Source organism: Danaus plexippus, chromosome 6, assembly GCF_018135715.1.
Source record: "Danaus plexippus chromosome 6, MEX_DaPlex, whole genome shotgun sequence".
Taxonomy (NCBI): Eukaryota; Metazoa; Arthropoda; class Insecta; order Lepidoptera; family Nymphalidae; genus Danaus; species Danaus plexippus.
Window position 1 is genome coordinate 4539458 of NC_083540.1, and position 27945 is coordinate 4567402.

The 27945-nt window shown below is 31.1% G+C and overlaps 3 protein-coding genes across 4 annotated transcripts; 1 reads left to right on the forward strand and 2 right to left on the reverse strand.

The window, feature by feature from the left end:
- Positions 1-258: 258 nt before the first annotated feature.
- Positions 259-25830, forward strand: LOC116779092 (RING-box protein 2). The gene is made up of 2 exons (XM_032673258.2): positions 259-495; positions 25514-25830. The coding sequence occupies exons 1-2, from the start codon at positions 342-344 to the stop codon at positions 25693-25695; spliced, it is 336 nt and encodes a 111-aa protein (XP_032529149.1). The 5' UTR covers positions 259-341; the 3' UTR covers positions 25696-25830.
- LOC116779090 (facilitated trehalose transporter Tret1-like) lies at positions 2535-6922 on the reverse strand. Of its 2 annotated transcripts, none has more exons than XM_032673255.2 (3): positions 6733-6922; positions 5638-5757; positions 2535-5291 (listed from the first exon to the last, which is right to left on the reverse strand). In XM_032673255.2, exons 1-3 carry the CDS (start codon positions 6817-6819, stop codon positions 4029-4031), a joined length of 1470 nt encoding a protein of 489 aa, XP_032529146.2. In that variant the 5' UTR covers positions 6820-6922; the 3' UTR covers positions 2535-4028. The 2 variants fall into 2 exon arrangements, with proteins under 2 accessions (XP_032529146.2, XP_032529147.2); XM_032673256.2 differs by having other exon boundaries at positions 5638-5776; positions 6733-6879.
- LOC116779089 (facilitated trehalose transporter Tret1-like) lies at positions 9384-15444 on the reverse strand. The gene is made up of 4 exons (XM_032673254.2): positions 14951-15444; positions 12045-12494; positions 11312-11425; positions 9384-11194 (listed from the first exon to the last, which is right to left on the reverse strand). Exons 1-4 carry the CDS (start codon positions 15026-15028, stop codon positions 9938-9940), a joined length of 1899 nt encoding a protein of 632 aa, XP_032529145.2. The 5' UTR covers positions 15029-15444; the 3' UTR covers positions 9384-9937.
- Positions 25831-27945: the final 2115 nt, after the last annotated feature.

A 27945-nucleotide genomic window follows, 5' to 3' on the forward strand; every position in this document is an offset into this window, starting at 1 on the left:
ACCTAGATACCTTTACTTTCTAATGTTATCTTTATGTTTCAGTATTATAATTTTACAAAGTCATGAAAAGAATATGACATTTATAAAGTTCGTTATAAATTTACAAATATATAAAATAAATTATAAATTTTCAAGTAACTTGCGCAATTGCAGATAAATAGAAAATGCAGAAAATAAAACAATAATTTAAAATCCTAATCAAAAATTTTGTGATAGTATAGATATTGAAATAATTACTTCTGACATTTTGATAACTGACTCTGTAGACGTCGTGAAAATGCAAACGTCAAATTAACATTTGTTTACGAAAGGCAATTTTCCAAATAATTATAACAAAAGCAATGTCTGCCGAAGATTGTGACTCTTTTGATCGTGGTGATAATGATGGCCAAAAGTCTGATAAAATGTTTACTCTCAAAAAGTGGAATGCTGTAGCTATGTGGAGCTGGGATGTGGAATGCGACACTTGTGCAATTTGCCGCGTTCAAGTTATGGGTGAGTTTTAATAAATTGTTACTTTATTAAGCTCTAAAATATAGTCCCTGTCAAAACAAATATCTAATATAACAGGTGTTGTTGCGTTCAGCTGGAGTAGGTAGGATAAAAATCATTTAATTTTTAACAAAAGCAGCCATTATGATAATATCTTTCTAAATATGTTATTAATTGTTAATACAAATATGTGAGGATCAGAGAAGTTACAGACACTAAGACATTATAATAATACACATTTATAATTTTAATTGTAAAAAATGAGTGACTAGCTTTTTAAATATTACTTTTATTATTTAACTTATTATTACAGCGCTTTCAACCATCTCCAACAATAAAATTTTTGAAAAACTAGACAAAGTAAATATAAATAGGACTTATGTTCCAGTTCATACAGAACTACATTCACATTTTATTACTTTTAAAGAATAAGAAAGGCATAAACAACTATTCTTAAAAGTGACTTGAATTAAGGCTCATGTCTAATAATTGTTTTATAATGATATAATACAAATTTTCAGTGATACCGTCTTAATGTACCTATATATTTTTTTAAAGTTGTTTAGTTAGGCTTCATCAACTGCACATTAGTGACATACTCTTAATATTCAAGACTTCGACTATTAAGTAGTTAAGGAATATTTTTAAGGATTTTTTATATTCTATTTTGGTAATTATAAATTTTGTATTACATATAATAATAATAATAGGAGCTTTTTCAGTTAGCATGCATAGGTGAAATAAATTGGAAAATAGCTATAATACTTAATGCACACATTCACATATATTTACATATGTACCCATGATTACAGCATTATAGAATATACCATTTTAATGGCTGCTAGCCATACATAAAGCTCTTTTCAGCTCACACCTACTCATAAGTCTACTGCTAACACAACTCTATATGATATTAACTAGTTTTTGCCTGTGACTTCATCTGTGGTAGTTGTAGAATTAGAAATGTAGAGCTGACCGGGTGAACTCTGTTCCTCCTTGAAGGCAGAAAATGAGAACATTTTGGATTTTATCAACTTTTTCTTCTTTTTCATTCAGATGAAAAGTATCCTATGTACTTCTCCTGGTTCTAGGTTATCTCTCCATCAATTTTCAGCCAAAGCTGTATAGCCGTTCTTGATTTATAAATAGTGTAACTAATACGACTTTCTTTTATACATAAAGATGATAGAGTTAAGTAACTTGTAATGCACTTTATTTGCTCAATATAACTACATTCTTTGTTTACTAGAAGTTTGTAAGACAATTTCGACATATCTTTACTGCTCTAACATTAGGTGAATTGTTAGAAAAGTGCACTCCTTCAGAGTCAAACATGTTTCAACAAATGCAACATAATTTTTTTTTTGAGAAATGAATATGTAACTGTAACACATTGTCCACACACAAAAACCATATTATTAATTTATTATAATTATAATTAAAATTTATCAATTTGTGGTAAATTTTATGAGCTATTTGAAATAAAGATTAGTAACAATATATGTATATTAAGTAATGATTATATATGTTACTGTTAATTCATAAGTCTTAGTTGATTTAAATCTTGCATATTTTCAAGACAATAACAATTTGTAAACTTATCTCAATTTTATGGTCTCAGTGTGTTCGAAATATGTGTATGGTTACCTAAATGTCAATTAGTAGAAATACTAGTCGCAAGTAATCGGTAGAAGCAAAAGAGAAAATAACACAAATTCATTTATATTATTTGTACACCAAATTAAATAGACCGCTTAAGAAAAAAATTATAAATCTGTTTATAGGTCACAATTACTTAGTTTCTTGTACCGATATGATTATTTTTTTTGCCAGCACATTAACACACCTACATATGTATGTATATATAAAAATGGCTCTTTATGTCGGATATGTTTTGTACAGTATTTCTACAGTATAAATTTTTAATAAATTCTCATTTTTTTTGTTCGTTTAATTGTGAAATATGTTAATATATGTGTATAATTTTTTTAGAAATTACTTTACTTTTAAGTAATAGGGAAAAAAAATTAATAACTGTAAGATAGTTTTTAATTTGTTGTTTAATTTTATCCTTATCTTATAACATTTTTGGAAATTTTAATATTTAACTTATGAATATTCAATAATAAAACAATAATAATTTATTAACACAAACTAATTACAAGTCATTTTTTTTCCTACATATAAGTTTCTTTTTCTATCAAATAGGTTGTCAAATATCTCCCTTCTAATTTCGCGGCTATGTACAAAACGCTACAGAGCTCATATATGGCAATGTTATATATTATTTGAAAGGTCTTGACATAACCTAAAAAACGAAGCAATGCATGATTAGTTTGGATATTGCGTTCAACAATTATAGACGTGTAAACATGGATTTCACTAACCCAAAATTCGCGCTAATTTAAAGTTTTCCTTCGTTAAAGGCAAATCCGCTAAAGAAACGTTTCGTGAGACGTTCCTTACCTAACCTAACGACACCATGGATGAGCCAGCCGGCGGAAGACCGGTGACGACGAACAACGATCAAATCATGGAAAATATCGAGTTACACCGGTATGTGGCAACTCGTGACATCGCCCAGGAGATGGCAGTTAGTCACCAAACCATTTTAAACCATCTGCAGAAGGCTGGATACAAAAAAAAGCTTGATGTTTGGGTGCCGCATGATTTTACTCATAAAAACCATCTGGACCGTATCAAACAGTGGCCAACACTTGTCAATCCCGGACGGCCAGGAAGGTTTTGCTGTGTGTTTGGATTGGGATTGGGATCGGAAGGGAATCATCCACTATGAGCTGCTCCCATTTTGGCCAGACGCTTAATTCTACCATCTACTGCGAACAACTGGATCGCTTGAAGCAGGGGATCGACCAGTAGCGTCCAGAATTGGCCAACAGGAAGGGTGTAGCGTTCCTCGACGAAAACGCCAGCCCACACACTTCGTTGATGACTCGTCAGAAGCTACGGGAGTTCGGATGGGAGGTTTTATCGCATCCAACATCGAATCGCATGGAACAGCGTCAAGTGATTACCCCCTGTTCCTGTCCATGGCGAATGCCCACGGTGGTGTAAAGTTGAATTCAAAATAGGCTTGTGAAAAATGGCTGTCCGAGTTCTTCGCAAATAAGGAGGGGGCTTCTACGAGAGGGGTATTATGAAGTTGCCGTCTAGATGAAAACATTATTGAACAAAACGGCGTATATCTGAACTAAATACGACCACTGTGACACTTTTAGTAAAGCATTGAATAAAAAGCAAAAAAGCGGAAGGGAGATATTTGACAAACCATTATATAACTGAATATATGTAAATGTACATTATAATTTTAATCATCTATAAAAGATATGACTTGGTTATGGCTTTAATATATTTTCTAATAAAATATATCCTTACAATATTTCTCAAATGCTGAAAACTACTAAATTAAACTGCTTATATATTATTAAAAATATATCAAGTATCATAGTTTTTGTGTAACATATTTTCATACTAAATCATTTCTAAAAGTACATAAAATTATAGTCTTTAAAGGCCTAGCATCCATTTGGTAGGGGTTTTATGTTCGCAATTGAACTCATCCTACGTGACCTCGCTTTGGTTCCTGTCATTTTATTCTCTATTTGTTCAAGGCTTTTACCCCTGGTCTCGGGCACAAATACTATAACAAAGAATAGTCCAACAAAACAAATGCAACCAAATAACCAAAACGTACCAGCTGGCCCGATGGCTACTAAGATATTGTGAAATGTTTTTGTAACAGCAAAAGTGCATAACCAATTAAAAGCAGTAATCATAGACGCGGCGCCACCTCTAATTTTTGCTGGTAAAATTTCCCCCATCATTAACCAAGGTATCGGCCCGAAAGCCAAAGAAAATCCAAGTAAATAAAACATCACACTTGTCAGCGGAAGCCAACCTAAGTTGGTGACATTCATATGTAATGTGTCTCGAACGTAAAAGAACGTTCCTAGCACTATGAGCGTCACGGTCATTGTTACCGAAGAAATGTAAAGTAGTATTTTGCGTCCTGTTCTGTCTATGAGAGCAGTTGCTACGAATGTTGAGATGAAATTGACTAATCCGACAATAATTGTTGATAAATTACCATCTACGGAACTGCCTGACATGTTGAATATTTTGACTGTGTAGAATATCACGGCGTTAATCCCGGAGAGCTGTTGGAAAAGCATGAGACCCAGAGCTATCAATATAGATTTCAAATATTTCATTTTTAAAATGTCTTTAAATTTCAAATCGCTATCAACTTCAGCGTCTGAAAGAGCTATATCACGCATTTCATTATCTATTTTAGTATTTTTGCCCCTCAACCATTGAAGAGCTTTACGAGCTTCTTCATTTCTTCCTCGTAACATGTACCATCGCGGAGTTTCTGGGATCATAAACATAAGAATAAGGAATGGAATTGGCAGCGACGCCCCTAGGTATGCTAATTGTGACCAATCAAGGTATTTTCCAGCAATGTAGCAAATTAAAATACCAATATTGCCAATTGCTGTAGGAAACAGACCTAAAGTGCCTCTCACTTCGGGTTGAATTGTTTCTCCGAGGTATACCGGAAAGGCTAGTGATCCAATACCGACACATAATCCACATATAGCACGTCCTATAAGTACCAAATGAACAATTCTTGCAGTAGCTATTAAAATCCAACCGACGAAGAAGGGTACAGCTGTGAGTAGTATAGTTTTTCGCCGGCCAATATAGTCAACCAATGGACCGCCAAGCACACCACCGGCTAAAGCCGCTAATGGCATTAATCCACCAACCCAACTTGCCTGTTAATAAAGAAAATAAAATTTTATTTAATGTCCACTATATAAAGCATATATGAATATACAAAATATTAATTTATTATATTCATAATGTTTTGCAATTTTTGTGAATATACCAACGTTTTACTATAACAGTTAAAATAATTATTTTATTAAGATATTTTTGATAAATGATGTACGTAGAAAAATTCTTAATTCTTTCAACACTTAAGCTATTATCACCATTTATAGTCACTGCAACTTAGAAACATGAAGATTGGTAGATTGCGATGTTCTTTGTATTGTAGATTGCGAAGTATAAAGACTAACACAATTTCAATCAGTAACTTCAATAGTAGAAAAAGCGTACTTGTTCCTCAGTGACGGATATAGTTGTGCTATTTTCCATGGTGACGAGGGCAGGTGACGTGTAGGCAGTGGAATAACCAACGATCATGGAACCCATAGACACTGCGACGGCAGCTAACACCTGAAGTTGTTACCACAAGCTATAATTTTATTAATATTTATCTGTATATGTATATGTATATGAGAGTGTATAACTTTATAAACAGATGAAGCATAATGGCCTTGGAAGCAAAAATAAAAAGCCCTTTTTTGTTTGAGACCTATTGATATAAAATATATCAAGATTTAAGAGTCAATCACAAATACTATAGATTTTTATTGCACTAGAATGACATTGTATTAAAAATTAACTCTTAGAAATTTCATACAGTAAAAAACTTCAGCTATAATTAAAATTTGCCAGTAACTAATTAAAATGTTTGTAATACTATAAGTCATACGAGGAATATGACGTAAACGGCCAATTCTGTTGGAGGTGTGTACCAACAGCCTGACATCAATTCTAACAATCACAAACAATGATTGCTTCCAATTATTACAGACTGCATGCAAATGACACCACATTATTTACTTTTCCAACAGATTTATTGCCTCGGAGGGAATTTTTGCTATGATTATTTTCTTTTCCGAATTGATAACGTAACAAACCGTGTAAAATCGACGCGTGTATTCAAACAACAAGCATATTGTTGTGGTTTAAATTTAAAAAAAAAGAATTTTTATTTAGAATATATGAATATGAATGCTTCCATAAAACCGAATTTTACATTTTATTAATAAGGTTGTGATACATTAGATAATTTAGTATTCCGCTTCTATGTATCTCCTTTTATATAATATAATTAAAAAGTATAGTAATGTTATACATAATTATCGTAGATTAGAATGTTTCTTAGATTATATATAAAATTAAAAACTATATATAAAATCATCTCCCTTTATAGAATTATATACTTGACTAGATATAAATAATTCAAAATACAAATCTAGTGTAAGCTTTCAGCGTTAATGTACGTCGAAAGAAAATGTTCGCTAAAGAATAACTAGCATCGGGCATACATGTTCAAATAAAAAGTAACTAGATATGAGAACTTACCTGAGAAAATGTATATTTCGGCTTAACATATTCACTGCCACTTACAACTATGCTGTAATGAGTGTCGGCTCTCATTAAAATCTTCATTTTAAAAAATTGTTATGTTACTCATAAGAAATCACATGGGCAATTAATATAATCGTTAAATTCGAAAGATGTGAATCTCAGAAAGCGTAGTGTATAAATGAGCGGCTCTCGGCGCCCAAGCAATTTATATGGCCACAAATTGATTGACAAAACTGATTGTCTTTCGAGGCTACTGTTCAAAAGGTTTCTGCTTTTTACAGTTGAAATTCACAATATTCGTAACACATAAATTATGTATTACAACATAATGCATAAATAATTATACATTCAGTCGTGATGACCTAAGATAAATTGTGATGATATATTTCTTTTAATTATTCAACGTTATGTCTTAGAATATAATTTTAACATTTCATAGTTACATAATATTAATTCCTTAGAATTACTATTTTTGGAAACGACTTAATTTACGATCGCAATTACCTTAAATCAGTAACATATTCCTTGTTTTTGTAATAAATATCAAGCGATTGCCATTTAATACATGCTCTGGAGCAAAAAAGTCGGTCTCAGCATTATGAAAAGAAAATTCCAACTTAAACGTTGAATCACCATAAGTATTTATGATATAATTTCTGCCTCAATCGCGTTTCAGTAAGATTTTAATACGGGCAATATTTTCACTAAATTCTATATATAAATTTGTGTAAGCATCTATGTCTATATTAATTGTTCAAACTGAAATCACTGAACTATTTTTAATATAATTTTAATTTTATCCATCCAATAAGGGGGAATAATGTATGTATTTTCTATAAATACAATTCTGTTGGGAACTTAAGCTAGCGAAGTCGAATGAAAAATATAATGTCATATTTTCTTTTATTTTTCTAGTCAATGTAATTGGGAGTGACGAATTTGATTTGTGTGTTCGTCTTTTACTCTAGATAAGACCAAAAATAAAAACCGGTTTAAGTAAAATTTTACTTATGAAGCTGAAACACCTATTATTACGATTTTAACATTAAAACATACATAGGTACTTTTGATTTAATTTATTCTAAGGCATCCTTACTGAAGGACTGGTGAAAATTATTACTATACTCTTGAATCCGCAAAACATTTTGCATCAAATATTTTAATATAAGTATATTCAATTATTTTTTCTTTAAATGTAAGAATCTAGTACTATACGTTCCTATTTACTTTTATCGTCTTGTTGATATATCTCTATTCATGAACCCATAGTTATAAGTTACCAAGAATATGTTTCTTTATATACCGCTTTTTCTTACTAACATTAAAATAAAAAAGTCCCTAGCTTGGCTCTTACACCGGGATATACTCTATTTTTAAAAACTTTTATATGATTAATTTGCTCTTTGAATCTTCACTACTTGGGTCCTACGTATTTCATAGATTTTCATACAAAGACGTCACAGAACACATGTTGTTTGTAAGTTTTCTGACTGTACTATAAACAGGTTTTATGGTTGTAATCAATGTATGGCACATAACTTGACACATTTTATTATATACTAGATGATACCCGCGACTTTGTCAAGGTTGTTGTTACGTTTTTATTATTATATGAAATGAAGATATTGCTATATTTTTTTAGTTTAGTTAACTTACTAACACTTCTAAAACTAAAAAAAATTGTTCGTAATCTGTCCAGTATTTGTCCTGTGATGCACAACCGTAGACGTATCATTTCATTTATATGGACATACATGTTGAGTTTAAATTGCGGATAAAAGCATAGATGCAATACCTTTGTGTATTTGATCTTCAATACATTGAGATAATTTCAGAAGAAATAAGTCATCGTCTTGGTAGTATAACCGAACCGTTTGCAGCGTGTTTACGTCCACATCCACATGCTTATCAATTTTCAACTAAAGACTCAGTCATAAGTTACTTCATTTCAAATTCAAGTGTAAGATGTTCCTTGATCTCCATCCCCATATATTGCACAGATTTTTGCATTGGGTCTTTCAAACGTCGAATATTCCACAATGGTTTAATCACCTAATCCGTTAAGCAACGTATCCATTTTGCCATCTTGGGTATTAGTTATTGGTGTGCATCTTACGAACAGAAATAGAGGAAAGGATTTTTAAAGAAGTACAACTGTGACTCCCTATATACAAATAATGTGAAGAGAAATATATAAAAAAGTTTAGAATGTATATCATATAATAATATTAAAAGGTAACATTATTGGTGAAACTTGTTTAAACAAGTACGTTTATTATTTATTAGATGAATTTTATGATTATATCTTATATTCACTATTATGTCTACATATTAATATATGAATGTTTATAATCGCAATATGTAACGAATATTCTGCGTCATGTTTAACATTTAAAGCACATAATATTCTTAATGAAAATATTCTATTCAATAAAAACTGTTCCGCTACTTGTCATATTTTGTATTAATATTTTACTTAACAAATTTTGTCTAGACTAGTTCATAGGACCCAAAATATTGTTTGAGAATTATAGAAAATAATTATAATAAATTCAATTTTAAAAGACGATTGCATTGCATATTTTTTTTAACTATATACACGGAATACAAGGTACGCTAATCGGGTGGAAAATAAAACACAAGAGTTCGTGTTAGTAACATGTGTAATACAAGTAAAATAAATATTGACCCCCGTAATATACGAAGTCTCTAAAGTTCTTATCGTTAAATACGGCCTTTAACACAACGCACGTCGACTAACAATAAATCACTAAATGTATTTGTCATGATCGAAATAGAACTATGTTAAGACCATAATGATTGTTAAATTAACATTCGTATGTTTTATACAAAAATATTGTGCCTCAGATATTTTACTGGGTTACATTGATATAAAGAGAAAGCCAAATGCCTTAAGCGTTGTACACCAACATTAAACCTTATAATTGTTTTAACACTTATTTACAATATATAAGGAACTATTTTTTACTTAACTAAAATTTCTACGACTAAATCTATGAACTAGTCACACTCTAAACGATCCAAATCAGTCTTCATACACGCTTTTAAGGCGTCACATAAAACATTTCGCCCAGTATATATGTGTACAATATTACGTCAATAAACACAGGAGCTATAATTTACGTCCTGAATTGTTACGTATTTATCACAAAATTTTATAAATTTATATTAATGTGTTCTAACAGCCGCTATTCGGTTTGTTTGTCGCTGCTGTGCGTACTTTACGAGAGCCCCCTGTTAGTTTCTTCTCGATTTCTTCTAAACTCTTCCCTCGGGTTTCAGGTACGAAAAATATTACGAAAAGTAGACCAATTATACATAAGACAGCGAACATCCACACCGTACCGTACATTTTAATTATCAAAATTATGTTACTGAATGATTTGGTTACAATGAATGTGCATGTCCAGTTGAATCCGGTCGCTAATGAAGCAGCAGTACCGCGGATCCTGGAGGGTAGGATTTCTCCTAACATGAGCCATGGAATAGGTCCGAAACCGATAGAAAATCCAAGTACATATATAACAAGACTAGCTAGAGGCAGCCAGCCAACGCTGCTGACATCCGTACCAGAGTCTATCAAATAAAAGTATGCTCCCAGAATAACCAATGTCACGATCATTGCTGTAGATGAAATATAAAGCAACATTTTCCTTCCTAATCGATCGATAATGGCTGTTGCGATGAATGTTGACACAAAGTTGACAATTCCAATGATAATACTGCTAAGATTTTCATCAACAGTACTGCCAGCCATCTTGAAAATTTTTGATGCATAAAATATCACAGCATTAATTCCGCTTAGCTGTTGGAACAACATCAAGCCGAGAGTAATAAGAACTGCTGGTAAATATTTCCTAGAGAATAATTGGCCGAAGGTATTCGCTCCCCTTGTAAGATCAGATTCAGCTTGTGACCGTGTGAGTTCTCTCATTTCCTTGTCAGTGTTAGCATTTTTTCCTCTCAACCACAGGAGCGTTTTGCGCGCGTCTTCAACTCGGCCTCTTGCTATATACCATCTAGGTGTTTCTGGAGTGAGGATCATAAGTAAAAAGAATGGAACTGGCAAAGCCGCTCCGAGGAATGCAAGTTGTGACCAATCCAAATAAGTCCCAGCGAAGAAAGCCAAAAGTATTCCGGTGTTACCGAACGCTGTCGGTAGAAGTCCTAAAGCGCCACGAACTTCTGGTTGTATTGTTTCCCCCAGATATACAGGATAGGCGAGTGTCCCAACTCCCACGCATATACCGCAGAAAGCTCTTCCAGCAAGCACCATGTATACATTCACGGCGTTCGCAATCAGCATCCAACCAATGAAAAATGGTATAGCAGTGAACATTATAGTTATCTTTCTTCCAAAGTACTCTATGAAGAAACCTCCTGCGACACCGCCGACCAAGGCAGCCAGGGGCATTAAACCGCCAATCCAGGTCTCCTGTAGAATACAAGAAATGATAAGTATTTTGATATGACGAAGAATATTAAAGGATTCTTATCTTTAGATTATTACTTGATATTAAAAATCTATCGCTCTGATATGATTTGTACTGACCTCTTCGGTGCTGATTGTCATTGTTTTGTTCATAGTTTCAAAAGCCGGAGATGTGTAGCCTGACGAGAATCCCACAATCAGAGACCCCATTGATACAGCGAAAGCAGCTAATATCTGAAAATAATATAAATATTCAGCTATATTTTTAAACAATTCTTACATACATATTTATAAATCGTCATAAACCTCAAATAATGAGATATTCGACATTTAAAATGAATAAATTATACTCCGTAGAAATATGGACGTAGTTTCTAAGACTTAGAACTTGCATGTCTGGACTCATGCCTCGATTCAAGCTTATATGTAGCTTGCTAGCCTTCAAATACAGCTATAACATAAGTGTATTTTGCTAAGCAAACACCATAAAACGAAACAAGGTTTACTAAAGCCCTTAAAGTCACTATTACTTACACAGCGTAAAAAACTACTTTTATAAAACTTCCTTGAAATATAGTTAGTCATAAATAGTAAATAAATATACACACAGAATTTTATTCTACAAAAATTTTTATACTTTTGAGCAGTTTTCATTAAAAAAATAGTTGTTAATAAATACAAATAATTCTCTAAGTACGATTTTAATTGGATTCTTATCAATATGCAATCTTGATTAATTTACTACCTTCATAAAAAAGCGTTAAATGGAAAATTTTGTGGAATTTATATATGCACTATTACTACAAACGATCTCTGAACGTACAAGTATGTAATAAATTGTTAGTCTACCAACCTGTGTCCACAGATACAACCGCTGAGTGGTGACACCATACGGGGGTAGGTCGCCATTGATGGTGTGATCAGTTTTTACTTTATTGCTATCCAAACTTAATTGCTTCACGTATGGCTGAGAATTACGTAAGTTCTCCTCTTTGGTTTCCAATTCCATTTTGTATTTGAATTCGTTCCCGAGACTGATCTGTCTTAATTGCTGGAAGTGACGGCGTGTTTTCTCAAAGGCGTCCTGTTCGTCCTCGCTGCTGCTCTCCGTAGATTCAATCTCAGGGATCGTTGCGTAATTCGGCGCAAGCGTTCCCTGGGAACCGCATGAGGTCGCAAGAGAAGTGCAGGTAGTGGATGCTGAGAGACTCGGTCGTGTTGGTACCCTCGCGTACTTAGGCCCACGCGAACGGTACAGGCGCTCCTCGTCTTGTTGCCTTTGATGACCCTGCTCGCTTCCACCCTATACAGAATTATAACGTCAATTATACTGATAATAATACCGTAGAGCCCTAATACATTATAAAATATACTTTAGCTTTAATTTAGCCAACACTAACTTTTAAATGGTCAAACTCGATCACAACATAACAATCACTGATGTAGACATCCGCAAACAAGTCCCATTTATTTTATACACTATCTTATGTGCGTAAGACTGTCATAATGATAAAGTTTTGAACTTAGGCTAGGGTCAAATAAAGAAAACATTGCTTATTGACCACAATCAAGCATTTACCGAAAGCATGTTCCGATAACCTAATTAAAAATAATACCATGAACCTGTCACTTCCGAGCGAGATCAAAGGTTCTAACAATAATGTTTTTATCTACATAACAATGGTTTAAATAAAACTGAATGGAACGTACCACTGTTTGCGAATATTCAATTCAGTTTTAACGTTCATATCGATTTTGGATGTTATCAGGCAGCTGTCGAACGATGTAATGATGTTTATAAAATACAGTTCTTCGTTCTTAAACGAACCTGTCAGCTGTTATGTTATAAGAATAAACATCCATGCGTTCGCTTTGTTCACATTTAAAAAAATACAAACATTGCTATTTATTTTAACGTTTGTCTTCAATTAAATCGATTGGGCTTTTATGACAATGATAAAATATAATATCTTTGGAGAAATTACCTCTGATTCATCACTAAATGTCTTATAATTGTAAATTTTGTAATATTTTTATTTTATATTATTACATACACTAAAATTTCCGTTAACTTTGGTTTGTTGGTTGTTTTAAATGTGGCCTTTTCTTTTAACTTTCATAGCTAAAACTCTTCTATATTTTGGCATGATAAATATGTTGTTTAGTATCATTTGACTTTTATTATCTATAATGACATTTAAATATTTGGAAAAGGTTTGATGTGATATCTTTTTAAATTATTATTTGCGTAGTTCCTATAAGTCTCATACTATCTTTTTTTTATTTATATTGTTAGGTGCCTTATTTACCAAGAATTATTATGATGGCTTTGAACTTTCGTGTAAGGGTCAGTAAAAGTATCACGTGCCTGATCATGCATATTGCGATTGAAATGTGTTTTAAAAATATAAGAGATGTTTCCTGTATTCAGGATTTATAACAAATTATGGAATCAGCAATTTTGTTTTTCCAATAAAATCGTCTTTTGTTTTTTGATACAACCTAATATTAATTAAAATATACCCGGAAATATAATTCGTCGTAATGGATAACATTTAATTCCGCCGTGTCTCAACTTTTGGAAATGTAATTTCGTTTCGTATATTGGTGTATTCCTGTACAATGATTTTTATATATAGGCAGTTTCAATAGATTTAATCAATATAAAATAGGTCCGAATAAATAATGACAGCTGGTTTTATAAACAAACAAGCGATGGCCTATATTGATGTATTTTAATTATGTAAATTCTTTGTTTTCTTCCAACAATATAGTACATATTTAATTGTAATTTTAAAATATTCTATTATAAAATATTCAAATGGACCATGTAACACATTTTATTTAAATATATTGAACGGTAGAATAAAATATTAAAAAAGAGCCATCTAGTGAAAAATTCCAAAATTATCAAAACTAATTGCATAGCAGATGTCTACGTATTTATTCACACGATGGCGCTACTGTGGTACAAGGACACGTTGCGCAGGTACGCGATCTATTATCTCGAACCTGAAACGGCTGTACAATTTAATTGCAATTTAAGTGTAATTCGTGTTTAAGTAATAATGGTTTAATGATTAATAAAGTTTGTTTTACTAATACTTATATGATGTGTATAATATATGCTTTAAATCTGTGTAATCTATTTAAAAAATATTTTGTATTTCCTAACACGCTTCTCAAATTTTAGTATACTTATAACTTAGTTCTTAGAAAAAATACATTTTTTTTATTTGGAATCATGTGATGCTATTATTCTTGTTAATGCAACTTATGGTAAATTTATTTACACGCTAATATTAATAGCTAAAGCTGTCGAGTCTGAAGCTAACTATATTCCTTGCAAGTCAGAAATTTATGTTAATTTATACAATGTCATTACATTAACTCTACGTTCCAATTGCATTATAATATTTTTTTATTTAATTAAAATAAATTGCCGTTCTAGGTCGACTATATAGTTTTCTTTTTTAAAAAAAATTATACATTTTAACCTTTATTACGTGGAACATAAAAAACAATATTTTAAAGTGCAATGTTTTTAGTTTTATGCTTGTAGTCGCTAGGCAACGTTGAGTGAAGGTCCTGTTCTCCGACCTCTTGCAGTCTGAGTCTCGATTTTTCCAGAGCTTTCTGAACGATGGTGAAAGCTTATTGTAACCAAAATACCATGATACCTATTCATTTTCTTAGAGATAGTGTTGGCTAATAGCAGACATTTTTTCTTCTCTATGGTAGTAACTGTTTATGACTTACCATTTCAGTAGAGAGCTGTTTCAGGTATCCCATAATCTTCCCCATCGCCATCGGGTTATTATTCTTGTTGAAGCTCATGGTGATCACTTCACTATTTACAAAATTGTCCTAAATTATTATCAAGGTACGTGAAAATGATAGTGTCTTTGCGGTGTAACACTAATAGAAGCCAAATTTTTTCTTTTATACTCAAAAAGTTTTTTTAAATCCAGATTCAATAATTAACACAAATAAATAAAATCACTGCACTCGATAGTTACTGTGAAATGTCTAGAACGATGCAACTACTCGCTAAATTTGACACAGTTAAACGATGTTTAAAAATACGTCGTGTTTCGAATTCACGAGAGAAAAAATTGTTTTCATTCAATGAAATTTCTATTTCGCGCCTCTGTGCTGTAAGTATGCACAACATTCAGGTTTTTTAAAGGATGCTCAACAAACTAAAATGTTGGCAAAGCGTACCGTATGCCTTAGAAATCAAGTTATCTATTGAAACTTGCAGATGGCAGCGCAGTGTTTTATAGAAGGTTGGTAGCGCACGGCGCGGCGTCGAATGCCCGACACCCCCTCTCCCTCAGCCCCACCCCTCTCCCTCCGTTACATTGCATTAACGTTTACACTTTTGTATGTAGGCGTGCATTTTCAGAAGTGTGTGTGCACTCCCACCAAACTTACCTGATTGAATATATACAATATTTACTCTACCAATAAACGTAACACATCAAACAATTTTTTCATAATTTTTATAAGGTCAAATCGGATGGAGGCTAGTTATTTAAATACATGATTATAATTCAAACACCAATAAATGGATGAATGTTCAGCAGTTTTAACTGGTAACTAATTTAACCCAGTGTTTTAAGTAAGGAAAACGGGTTCTTCCATTATCAACGTGAAACAAGGTCAGCTTATGCATATTCATGGATAATTTTAGATGTAATTTCTTATAGTACAATTAGACTTAAGAATAAATATTATATATCAGTACCAATTTTTTTTATCTCTCTTGGCTCAAACCAAATTCCAGTTCCTATCATCAGGTAGAGTCATAGTTGTAGTTTAAGCAACAGATGTCTTACGTTTTCCTTTTAAAATGATCCGTATCGATAAAATATGTATCCCTTATCAGTTAAATGAAATTATTAAGTTCAATTAGAAATATGAAAGGAATGGAAATATAATCGAATCCGTCATGACTATTTTTGGCATGTTAAGTTTATTTGCATACCATTTAAATCATTAAACAATCAGACGTATGCTAATTTACAATTTTTCCATCTGATGCAACCGTAACATGACTTACCACATACTTTATTTCAAATTGCCCAGTTTTAGGAAATAGTGACGTATGTTTAATAATACATTATCTTCTTATTACATCTTCAACATTTAAAACAGTTAGACACACCTCTGTTTATTGAATCATCATTTTCTGTTTAAAATGTAAACGTGATAAAAATATATGCATTAGCTATATAAATATATCAGCAAAAACAAATCTAGACGTGCTATTTCTGCATGTTTTTGTTGCATTTTAAGATAAATAATTTAAAGAGGCGTGTCGTCTACGTCATTACACTGACCTAAGGAGTTGGCGAACCACTTAGAGTATGTTCTTGTTGGATCGCTTTAGATAAATAATATTATATTATAACTATACCTCTTTATACTACAGAAATTTTCACACATTTTACGATGAAATAGTTCTTTCAAAACATCTCAACAAACGACTCGGATTAGATCTTTAATGAGATTATGTTAAAGATTACAGGCTTTTCATTCCATTAATAAAAGAGACATGATATAATACGTTCATCTATTTCTGTGCTGGTTAAAATTCAAATGTTTCTTGCAATATATATCAGGAAGAAAACAGAAGTCGCAATTAACTGCAATTCTTAAGGTAACGAAATGCAAGAGTTTGTCTTCCTAGATAGTTCTTTTAATATTGACGTAATTCAAACACGGAAATTGCAAAATTTATAATGCAGAAATATAAAATCAATGGTAATGAGAATCACATGAAAAAATAACTTAATAACATAAAAGTTGAGGAAACTGATAATAAAAAATATAATTTAAAAATGTCTATTAAGTATTATTTGAGCTTCTATGTGAGAGTGTAAGATGCGTTGCACGTGTCCTATGTCACGTGCGCTCCCAGACATTGGATTAGTTGCATTGATGAAAGCTTCATGGGTGAGTGTGTGAGGATGTGTGGGTGAGCCGCGCCTCCACACAAACGGGTACGAGCTTTCGTCACATCAAACGTCAAAGCTTCGGTCACGCGTCTTAAAATAGAGTTACCGCGTGACTCTAGCAACGTTCACAATGCAATTTTGAAGATCAAGGTGCAACAAATATTTTTACTAGTATGTAATATAACTAACGATTGATTATTATCAGATCACAACCGGTCTTTATCGAGAGTTTTATACAAAATTGTATTATTGTTCGTTTGTGTCAATGAAGTTTTTTTTTCGCATATGCTTTGAATGATTTTACACTTTTTAATAATTAAATAAATCTCGTCAGTCCAATGGCCTCGAAGACTCGACTTCTTCAGATGGTTTGTAAATGTCACTAGAACTTGATAGAATAGACTCAGAGGTCTTTAAATAAAAATAAAAAAAATCCTTTTAAATGTCAATAAGGCTCCATTTATATATATATATATATATATATATATATATGTATACATAAAGCTCATTCGTATGCTGGTTTTTGGGATGTATATCGTCACATAAAATATGCGATTACAAAATCTTTGTAGAACAAACATCTACTGTCTCGATAACGTTATAATTTTATTTATACTTATTCCTCCGTTAGCTCCATTACTTGGTATTCGTCTTCGACGCAGTTGGTGTGGACGCACACATCCGACTTTTCTACACGTATTCAAACACACACAAGCATATAGAATAAACTCGAAAAGTTACTGGAATAATATTAATGTGAACGGCGGCCGAGACTGTGGGTTCCGTCGATTTTCTCCAGCAAGGTTTTTGCGGTTCGAGTGTTGAAAGCTGTTTTATAGTAGTTGAATGAGCGCGCTCTGCTGAATAAAACTTTCAAACTAGTATATAAATTAATCTACGTAATTTAAATTCGTTAATAAAATGATTCAATGTGCATATTGACCGGTGCAATAAATTAAAGGTTTTTACAGATAAATTTGCTCGTAGACATTTTAAATGTATAGTAACTAGCGAAGAGTTATGTTTATATGAAGCACTGATCGTATGGGGTTGGTTTTGCAACTTCACATGTTTGGTTACTTTCCGAGACGATATGATAAAAGATAATTTATCATCATATTAATATGCAGATGCATGTGTCACGCGTCTCGTTAAAACAGCAGTGTCTTATCTTATCAAATAATTCAGATAAAACACTGATTAAAAATTTCCATCACATTCTTAGGAAACGGAAGCTAAATTTCCACTTCAGTTTTGGATTTCATTAGAAAAGCTGAGAAAGTAAGCGAGTGTTCTCGTTGATTAAATGAACGATAATTTTTCTCCTTCCTTCTAAAAGTTAAAAGATATTATGTATTTGGAATACTCCTATTAAAATTATATCGTTCCTAAAGATAGTTACAGGCATCGGTGCGTTGTAAAACGTTTATGGTTTCTTCGTGAATATCAAACATCTTATTAGAATGCAACCGATGAATTCCGTATTCACCTCCTAGTTTTCCGACAATAGAAAATAGATGAATATATGTATAAGTTATTGTGGGTCTTATTATTTATGAGATCGAATATCGAGATTTGTTATATGCATGATAAATCTGGATGTATCTCTACAAACGAAACTTCGAGATAAATGCTATGTATTAAACACTGACTTACCAACACATGAGTCACGATGTAATTTTGTCGGATTTTTTGATTATTTCATAACATTAAATTTAAGCTCTACTGCCTTGTGATAAGAGTTAATGGTAAAAGACGCGTTCTTTAGGTACAGGTGGCGACGGCCGTCCTTGCATCAAGGTGCACTCTTGCGTAAAGAGTTACATACAGAGTTGGCCGAATGCGTAAGATATGAATAGGAAATTGATGAATGAAGTTTTTATATCATCGCTTTTATTATCTGTAATGATTGTACGAAACATCTAAAGCACTCATGGAAATAATAATAAAGTTATCAAAAAGTCCAAACATTATAACTATTGTTAATTTTGCAAATTTGTCGTTCGTGCTTGTATTGCACCGTTATTTGAACCTCTTTAGAATAACAAAGTTTAGTATTATTTGCCCGAATATTGATTTATTTATTTTTTGTTTCTTTCGTTTCCAGTATGCTTAGTACAAGTTTCCAACGTCACACTGAATACGGTAGTACTTTCCGTTTTTCATTATGTCATTCAATAATTTAATAACTTTCAATAACGAGTAAAGATTTATGAATAAAATAATAAAAAATAGTGGAGTCCCTCCGTGCAGCAGAACTGAAACATCGCAATGTAGAAATCAATTTTGAGTGAACTCATACTCCGTCTCTCTCTATTACTCTTCCGCAGGAGCGTTGAAAATTTAACGCAACCTCGTTTATAGTCGCATTAGAAGTTTCACTTCAAAAACTGTAAATGTTAAGCTCCGTATGTAGTGAGGCTTCCAACTTGGTATCGACGTACATCCTGTGACTTCTACTCTTACGAGGCAGGAGATCAGCTTCCTTTATTACCAATATCCATATCGAAATACAAGTCTTTTCTTGATACGTTGTCATCCTTAAAAAAAAATACATTAAATTTAGTTATTCATTTCTTTATTAAAATGTCTTAAAAATAAATAAACTATTGAATTTTGTATTATTTCTCAATACTTTTGATTTTGTTGTTATTTTTCATAGATTTTAGGACTTATATATTTTATCTTAGTGTATGCTCTTTTATCATCCCAGTGTTAAAGTGTTCACAGTTCAGTTCAGGAGTCCATACATCCTTATAGTGTCAGTTAAAAGTAGGAGTAAATACATAGTAAATTAATTTTTAATATTTCCGTGTATGTGCACAATTGTCTGACTTCTATTTATTAATATATATAACTTTACGATATCACAAAGATTCTAAGGTCAATATAGAATCGTGTTATAGAAAAGTTATCGGCATAGCTATAATAGACATTATACCTTTTATTTGCTAGTTACATACCTAAAAAAAACTAAGATGCTTTCCACTTTAGACATTACTAGTTATCTTACAGTCTGGATACAATTTAATATATATATTATTTGCTTAAATAAATATTTACAATTAAAGAACATGCTTTTTTGTTAATAATATCAATTTTACGAGATATTTTTACCATCTTTCGGGCCAAAGTTTATGAAAAATAAAATCAACTGTCACAATATAAACACGCTACAATGAATAATTTCCGTTTTCACTTTTTAAAACAATTGAGTTATTATTACATCGGTTTTTCCTTGTAATTGTTTTCGTTTATAACTTTATTAATTTAACTTTATCACATTAAAATTTTCCTATTACATTTAACACAAAAATTTTACAAATATTTTCTCGACACATTTGATGTAATCATGTAATCATTTACTAATGTTTACTTCATTGTATTATCCTTGTTTGTGTGTGTTTTCTTAAATATTTAGCAGTTAGAAGATTAATTAGTACCGCGATCAAAAATTACGTATAATGATATTATGTAAATGGCTGGTTATTTCATTGTTTGGACTTGGTAAACTAAAGGCCGAGTTGTTATTAATGAAAAAAATATTTTAATAAAATGTTCACATTTGTTCTTATAATCGATTTATGTTTTTTTTATTTAACTTAAATGCTCAAAATTATCATTTCTTTTATTTCTTTACTACTAGGAAGCATGAACTCTACTGTACTCTACTTCTGTTCTTATATATATTATATGATTTATAATATTATTGAAAAATATATTATGAAACGAAATAAGACGTTAATTTATTAGCTATTAAGAAAATAAACCTGCTAATGCAATCGTGTTTGCGATCACGCGATGTCTTGTAATGGCGCCATTGGCTGAAGCGCTTATTCAGTTTTGCTGACTGTCTTTGTACGCAAAAAAGTTTTTATATGTCATAGGATTTCTTTTTTATTTTAACTATTTGAAGTTTTTTCGACTCTTAACTAAATTGATACATGTTATATCAATTAATTATTTACGTTAAAACATTTTAATTTCGCCGTGTCTTTTCAAATCTTCGTTTAAATTAAACATAAATACTTAAGAGTTTTAAGAAAATTATACGAAAAGGAAAGAGTAAGTAACCATAATCTTATGATTTGTATATATTCCAATATATAATCTATATATTCATGTGAAGCAGGAATAGTAAGTATATATCCGTATATTGAATTATGAAAACGTAAATTCCCTTTTATAATGAGCTACATAAATACATATATTAGCATTTAAAACTATAATTTATAGTCATATATCGACACGCACACAAATGTTATACATGGACACGAACATATAGATTGTTTGTGTCAAAGTGTAAAACGAATCGTTCCAAATACTCCATTACGTATATCGGATTGCATTAGTGTGGATATGCAAGTACTATAGGACCTCTGCAATGGCTGTTTTCAATGAATTATTGAATATAAATTGCTGTTGATTTTCTGTACATAAACAATAAATAATTTCTAATAATTACACTACTCGCCCGTACTGTAATTAAAATAAATTGCTCAAAAATGAATTATGTTAAGAAATATGAGAATTGCAGCGACTCGGAATTAATAGCATTGATATGAATTAATTGTAAAAAAAATGCACTGTTAGCTTTTACAAGTATTTTTTAGATAGGAAAATTTTTGCTTTCAGGGAATTCCGACCTTGAATCCAAAAATAGTAGTCTCTAGTTGTTTAAAAGGCGAATCAGTTGTAAAATTTTTACGTGAGATTCATTTTTAATTTATAATAATGAAAACTATCTGCAAGAAAACAAGTTGTTTTATAAAAGAATCGTTAGTTTCAGCACGTATAATATCAAGGATTTTCAATTAAAGATCTTAGGGTATTAGGTTTTCGCTCTTAAAAGGATGTTCTGGGTGCTATTGCTTTTAAGGCTATGCTCATCGGCTATAGAAACACAGGGTTTTAAGAATACATTACAAATATGGCGCGGTTAGGACTAGGGGTGAAAACTCTTAAAATATACCACATAGGCCTTTGAGTGTAAAATTTAAGGCCGTAACCGTGGGGTATGATTCCGACAGGACAATTTGTCCGAGCTTTCGGGTTCCTTTTAATAGATGTTCTTATATTGGCCTGCCAGATAATCCCATAGAAGATCAGATAATCCAGCCTCAACTCAAAAGCTGTAACATACAACATTGGTTTCTTCAGAAAGAATTTGTCGCAAGAAAATGGCTACCACTTTTCGACACTGGCAACTATCCGACAAATATGTACTCACGCGATACTACCTAAGAACTAACGCATGTTACACAACGAGGCTAATAAACTTAACTATTCGACTTTCAAATACACCTGCCGTTAAAGACATAGCTTTATAGATATTCATCTAGCCTCACCTTACATAATTTTATCTATGCGAAACTTTTTATTCTAACAATAAGAAATATTTATGTAATTGAAGACTCTAAAAGAGTTACTTAAACTTAAGAGTTGCATGGCAGTTTATCCCACTTAGTGTCAATGGTGCTTTCAAATGAAATTTTCAGGTAGCGCCATGTTGATTCTTCTCCTCTTAATTCCTTCATTTTGAAAATCTTACTATAAATGGTAAAACTAATTCGAAAGCATTGTCTTATCTCCTTCCATTTAAATTTAATCGCGTGCTTACATACGCTTTTTGACTTTCTTTCATATAATAATAAGCCGTGACATTATAAAATATTAAGAACCAAGTATTATAGGTTTATAAAGGCGTATAAAAGTTACAACAATGTCAAGTTCAACAGCGATAATGAAAAGTAAAAAGTTTATGTAAAGGTATTTTATAAATTTTATCTACGTTGCAATCGATACTCGTCAATCATGATAATAATATATTGTTTAGTTTAGTATCCATATTTATACGTGCATTATTATAGCTCAATAAAAATCTCAAGTGTTCCACTTGATTGTAATTTGATCTGCCTCACTAATTATAACCTATTAATAAAAAAGGGAGCAACACCAGTCGAATTCTCGAATTGTGACCATCATTGAGACTTTTATTAGATATTCATTACGTTATAACCTAATGATATACCGTGTCTATTATTGAAATTGGCATCTCGCCAAATCAAATACCAAATTAATACTAAATATAAAACAATTCAGATCAATCACCCCAATGAATCAATGCATTTCTTGAACTAAGTTGAATGCGCTTTTAACAGCTGTAAGAAGATACACTTACGTATTACCAAATTATTTCATAAATAAAAACATGTCTATTACTACGGTGCTAATAAATATATTGCTAACAACAAATAAACCTTTAAGTTACAAGGCCATTATTTATATAAACAATACGCGCACACTTAAGAATAAATATTTACCACTTGGATAGTACTATTGAAGTTATTAACCGTACATGAACATACAGACAGAAGTGTAAAACTATAAAAACTAATATTGAAAGCGCCCGTATATTTAATAAAATTCATATATTTTTAACCAAAATTTCCTTTCTTCATGTAAATCAATAACATACCTTTTAAAATTTACCATACAAAATTTATGTAAATATGATTAGCGTCACACTAAGTGACATTTACTTACACATCTCAAATGACGCTCGTTACCAGTTTTCAGAAGGCAGGCATTATAAAAAAATAAAGATTTCGTGACAAGTAAATTATTACTTGTTTAGGCGATACATATAAATGCTGTCAGTTAAGACTTGGAAAAAAAATATATTTAAATAACAAATACGGGCATTATTTTTAAACAATCCGTAAAAATGTGAACGTTTTCTTTAAAATCCGTTCGAACATAAAAAAGTTCAACACCTTATATCTTATACAATGAAGAACGTACTTTAAAATTTTAAAAGATTAACGCTGTTATTACATGGCTATGGTTTAAAGTGCTGAGACTTAATAGTTAAAAAGAAATCTAAGAAAATTGTTAATAAATCCATGACGGACACTTAATTGTTTAATATGGAAAAGTTGGGACAAAATATGAACATAAAATGTTTAATAATATATAAATTTAATAAACCATTGACAGAAATACATTAATTTAAAAGGTGTATAATGCGTATGTAGATATAGCAATCACTATCTCATTATATACTCTCAGACACGAGCAAGATTTGCATATAAGACACCATTGTTGGTACAGAATATCTGAATAATACCATTCATATCAGACGGAAAGCAAATTTTAAGTTTTAGAACTATTTCAGTTTTATTAAATAAATTTCAACATTTTCGTAATGACGGGATGATGTTCGTAAAACATTTTGCGTTCTTCCTTCCCGTGTTGAAAGTAAACAGATTGGGACGTAAAAATAAAAATCATATAATTATTGCATCGAAATAAACTTTTTACATGTATGATATAACGTACGAAAGTTTCGTAATGATTACTTTGTTATTGTTATTCTTACCACAAGTCTATCGTCAAACGATGTAGTGTCATATGAGTTATGAAAGATAAGTCTGCGTTAATAACGATACAATCTAGTTGCAATGGTAGGGGAATACCAATACTGTGGCGTCACAACTTCTTATGAAATTAAATAAAAAATAAAGTATACCCGTAATCAAGGAAAACGAGTATACGAAATTACATTTAATCTAGCAACCTCAACCTTATTTGGCTAATTTCCGTTATTTCAAATTTAATGTATCAAGCTGTTAGCGAATCGAATATTTGTTAAAAAAACGTAGCAAAAGAAAATATTATGGAACAATATATATTAAGTATATACAATTTTACCATTAAAAATAATATATTACATTTGACGATTGCTGAATTCCATACCACCAAAGCCTTATCAATTATCTATTCTCTATATGATTTTAATTCAACCATTATATTATTAAAGTTTAAAATTAATATGCTTAATAAACTGCATTCCAAAGGAATTGCCTTGTTTACTGTTTGTAGATTGACGCCGTTTGTAAATAATAAAATTATAATCACAGAATACGCGTCTATAATCCTGTGTAAAATATTTGAAATGCTTCGTTATATTGCATGCTAACGTTGGCAATTATCTCTGACATATATATATATATATATATATAAATATATATAAATATATAATTATTATTATTATAATTAACACATTATACCTTACTCTCTCGCAAATCTGGTGTTCACGCAGACGGAGTCGCAGGCAATAACGAGTGTATATTATATATATTAGCTTACGTTACTGGATGAATATTTCATGTTTGATGATTTACATAATGTTAGAACTAAAAATGTATTTTATCTAATGTTCTTTTCATACACTAAAGTGTTGTGTGAATTATATGGAAAATGATCCATCTTCAAAAAAAAATAAAATGCCGAATGCTTATGATTATATTATAAAAATCACTTTAAAAAAAAAATATTAAATGTATTTTTTTTTCAGATGCCTGCCTGAGATGTCAGGGTGAAAGCAAGAAGGATTCATATGGCAAGCAAGACTGTGTGGTTGTGTGGGGAGAATGCAACCATAGTTTTCATTTCTGTTGCATGTCTCTGTGGGTGAAACAGAATAACCGATGTCCTCTCTGCCAGCAAGAGTGGTCGATACAACGCATGGGAAAGTAAAGATTCAGCTCGTTCCACAACCGCTCGAGAGACATATTTTTATAGGATTTGGCTAATCTCTAAAACAATTCAGTCCTATCTCATAGTTTTAATGTTTTAAATGTCTTAAAAACAATAAAGTGAAACTTATAAGCATTTTGTATGTTTAATTTTTATAACAAAATCCTTATAAATATTTGTTAATATTCGCTTCAATTTTACCGTCTATTGTGTTGCGATCCTGTTTACTGAGGGGTAAGCTTCGGATCTATATTTACAAAGAAGGGGATTGTCTCTGATATAGAGACGAAATGAATATATTTACATAAAATGGCCTAAAATAACGACGGTTCACTAGTATTCTGTATCAGTAATATGAGAAAATCTTATAATTTTTTACTTCCATGCAATTTCATCTATATGGGTTAGAAATACATACACATTTGCTAGAAGTATAACATTAGTATATGATAACAAAATAACAATTTAATTTGAAAATTTCTTAAAGTGAACAAAGAGTTTAATTATAAAAAAAAGTTTGCCGTAAAAAAATATTGCAACACTTCAAATATTTATCGACGCAGACGACAAACACGGTTATAGTCTGAGCTCAGACTAATTAATTGCGGTTGTCCAAGAAGTCTTACATCAAGATAAGTAAATACTGATTGACGTTACGCTGTTTGCTTAACTGTTATTGAAGATGTAGCAACATCATCTATCTTAAAAGTAGGTATATAACATACTATATACTCATGACATGACATATACTCTCATAACAGTCATGATCAATATATGCACTTTTGCGTTAAAATTTTGTAAATTTTTATGTTGTATTGATTAAATATTCACAGAAAAATATATTGGAATTCTTGCTTATAATTAAATTTATTATATAGCTTATATATAATCTATTACGATAATATAAAAGGTCATAATTTTAAGCTCATGAAAAAATCTCGTTCTGCAAACAGTGGGAGATGGCTATAATAAAAAAAAAAATGGCGTCAAAAAGACGAAACACAACCAACACTATTTTTCATCCATACACTTTTTACATTTATCCTTTAGTAATATCTTTTATAATAGTATTAAGAAAATTATAGTAAAGCTATATTAATATTAAAACATCAACATGCATATGAATGGTTTAAGACAACACCGCATTATACATTCAACAAGCTGCGACGTTTCGTTTTGCTGAGATCCTGCGCAATTGCATCTGCTTACATTGTCATATTTGCTGAAGTCAATGTGCATACATTATAAATATAATTAAATAACAATCTAATCAATTCAATAATCATAAATAAATGAAACAGATAGCATACTTATCTCTTGATCAAGAATTGTTAGTGTGCGTTTGTTTTACAGATTTAATAATATGTTTCAATTTCGTCTCCATTTACAAACCAAATACGAAATGTAGGGAATAAGGCCGATACGCGAAATAGAACGGCCTAGTGTTAAAATAAAACTGATTAAATTAAACTAGGTTATGAAAACATCTCATGTAGATAATGAGACCTAAGACTTTCGCGAGTTTTATTCATTTAAATGAAACTAATATTCACATCTCGTCTGCCCGTGATCACGGTTGCTGAAAAGTAAACGAAACGTCGGGAGTATGTAGATTTAACAAAAAAGCACGCGTAGTATATCCGAAAAATATTAGTTTCATATCATGTAGATGTTTTATAACTGAATAAGATGCTAACAAAATGAAATTTTAATTAAGGAAAAATTCAGATACTACTTTTATAAAATATTAAAACTGAAACGAGACACACAACAAGGAACAGAAACGTTTTGAATAGAAAGATTTTCAATAATCGATGTATGAAGAGCTTGTAATGATAACACATTTTTTAATTTATATTATTATTTAATTAATATTTAATGTCCTAACAATATCTCATTTACATCTTGTCATCAAGTTATGGAAAAACTGACTGAAATTTAATCTACGCTTATACATTAACTAGAGATTATTTAGAAGTAAACCTTTAAATAACATGTCAACTAATTGTTGTTTACGCTTTTACTAACGATCGGTTTTAAATTACTTGTATATGCGAGTCAAAATACTAGAGGAATTTATTAGTAAATCAATTTTTATTTTTTTCATATGATAAAAATCGTGAATTACCTTGAAAAAGGTTTCTTTTTAAAACTTTATTGTTTATTTATACTGAATAATACGAATTAAAATTGAGAATAAGAGAAATGGCTGTTATCAGTTTTCTCTGACCACTATTCATATAACTTACT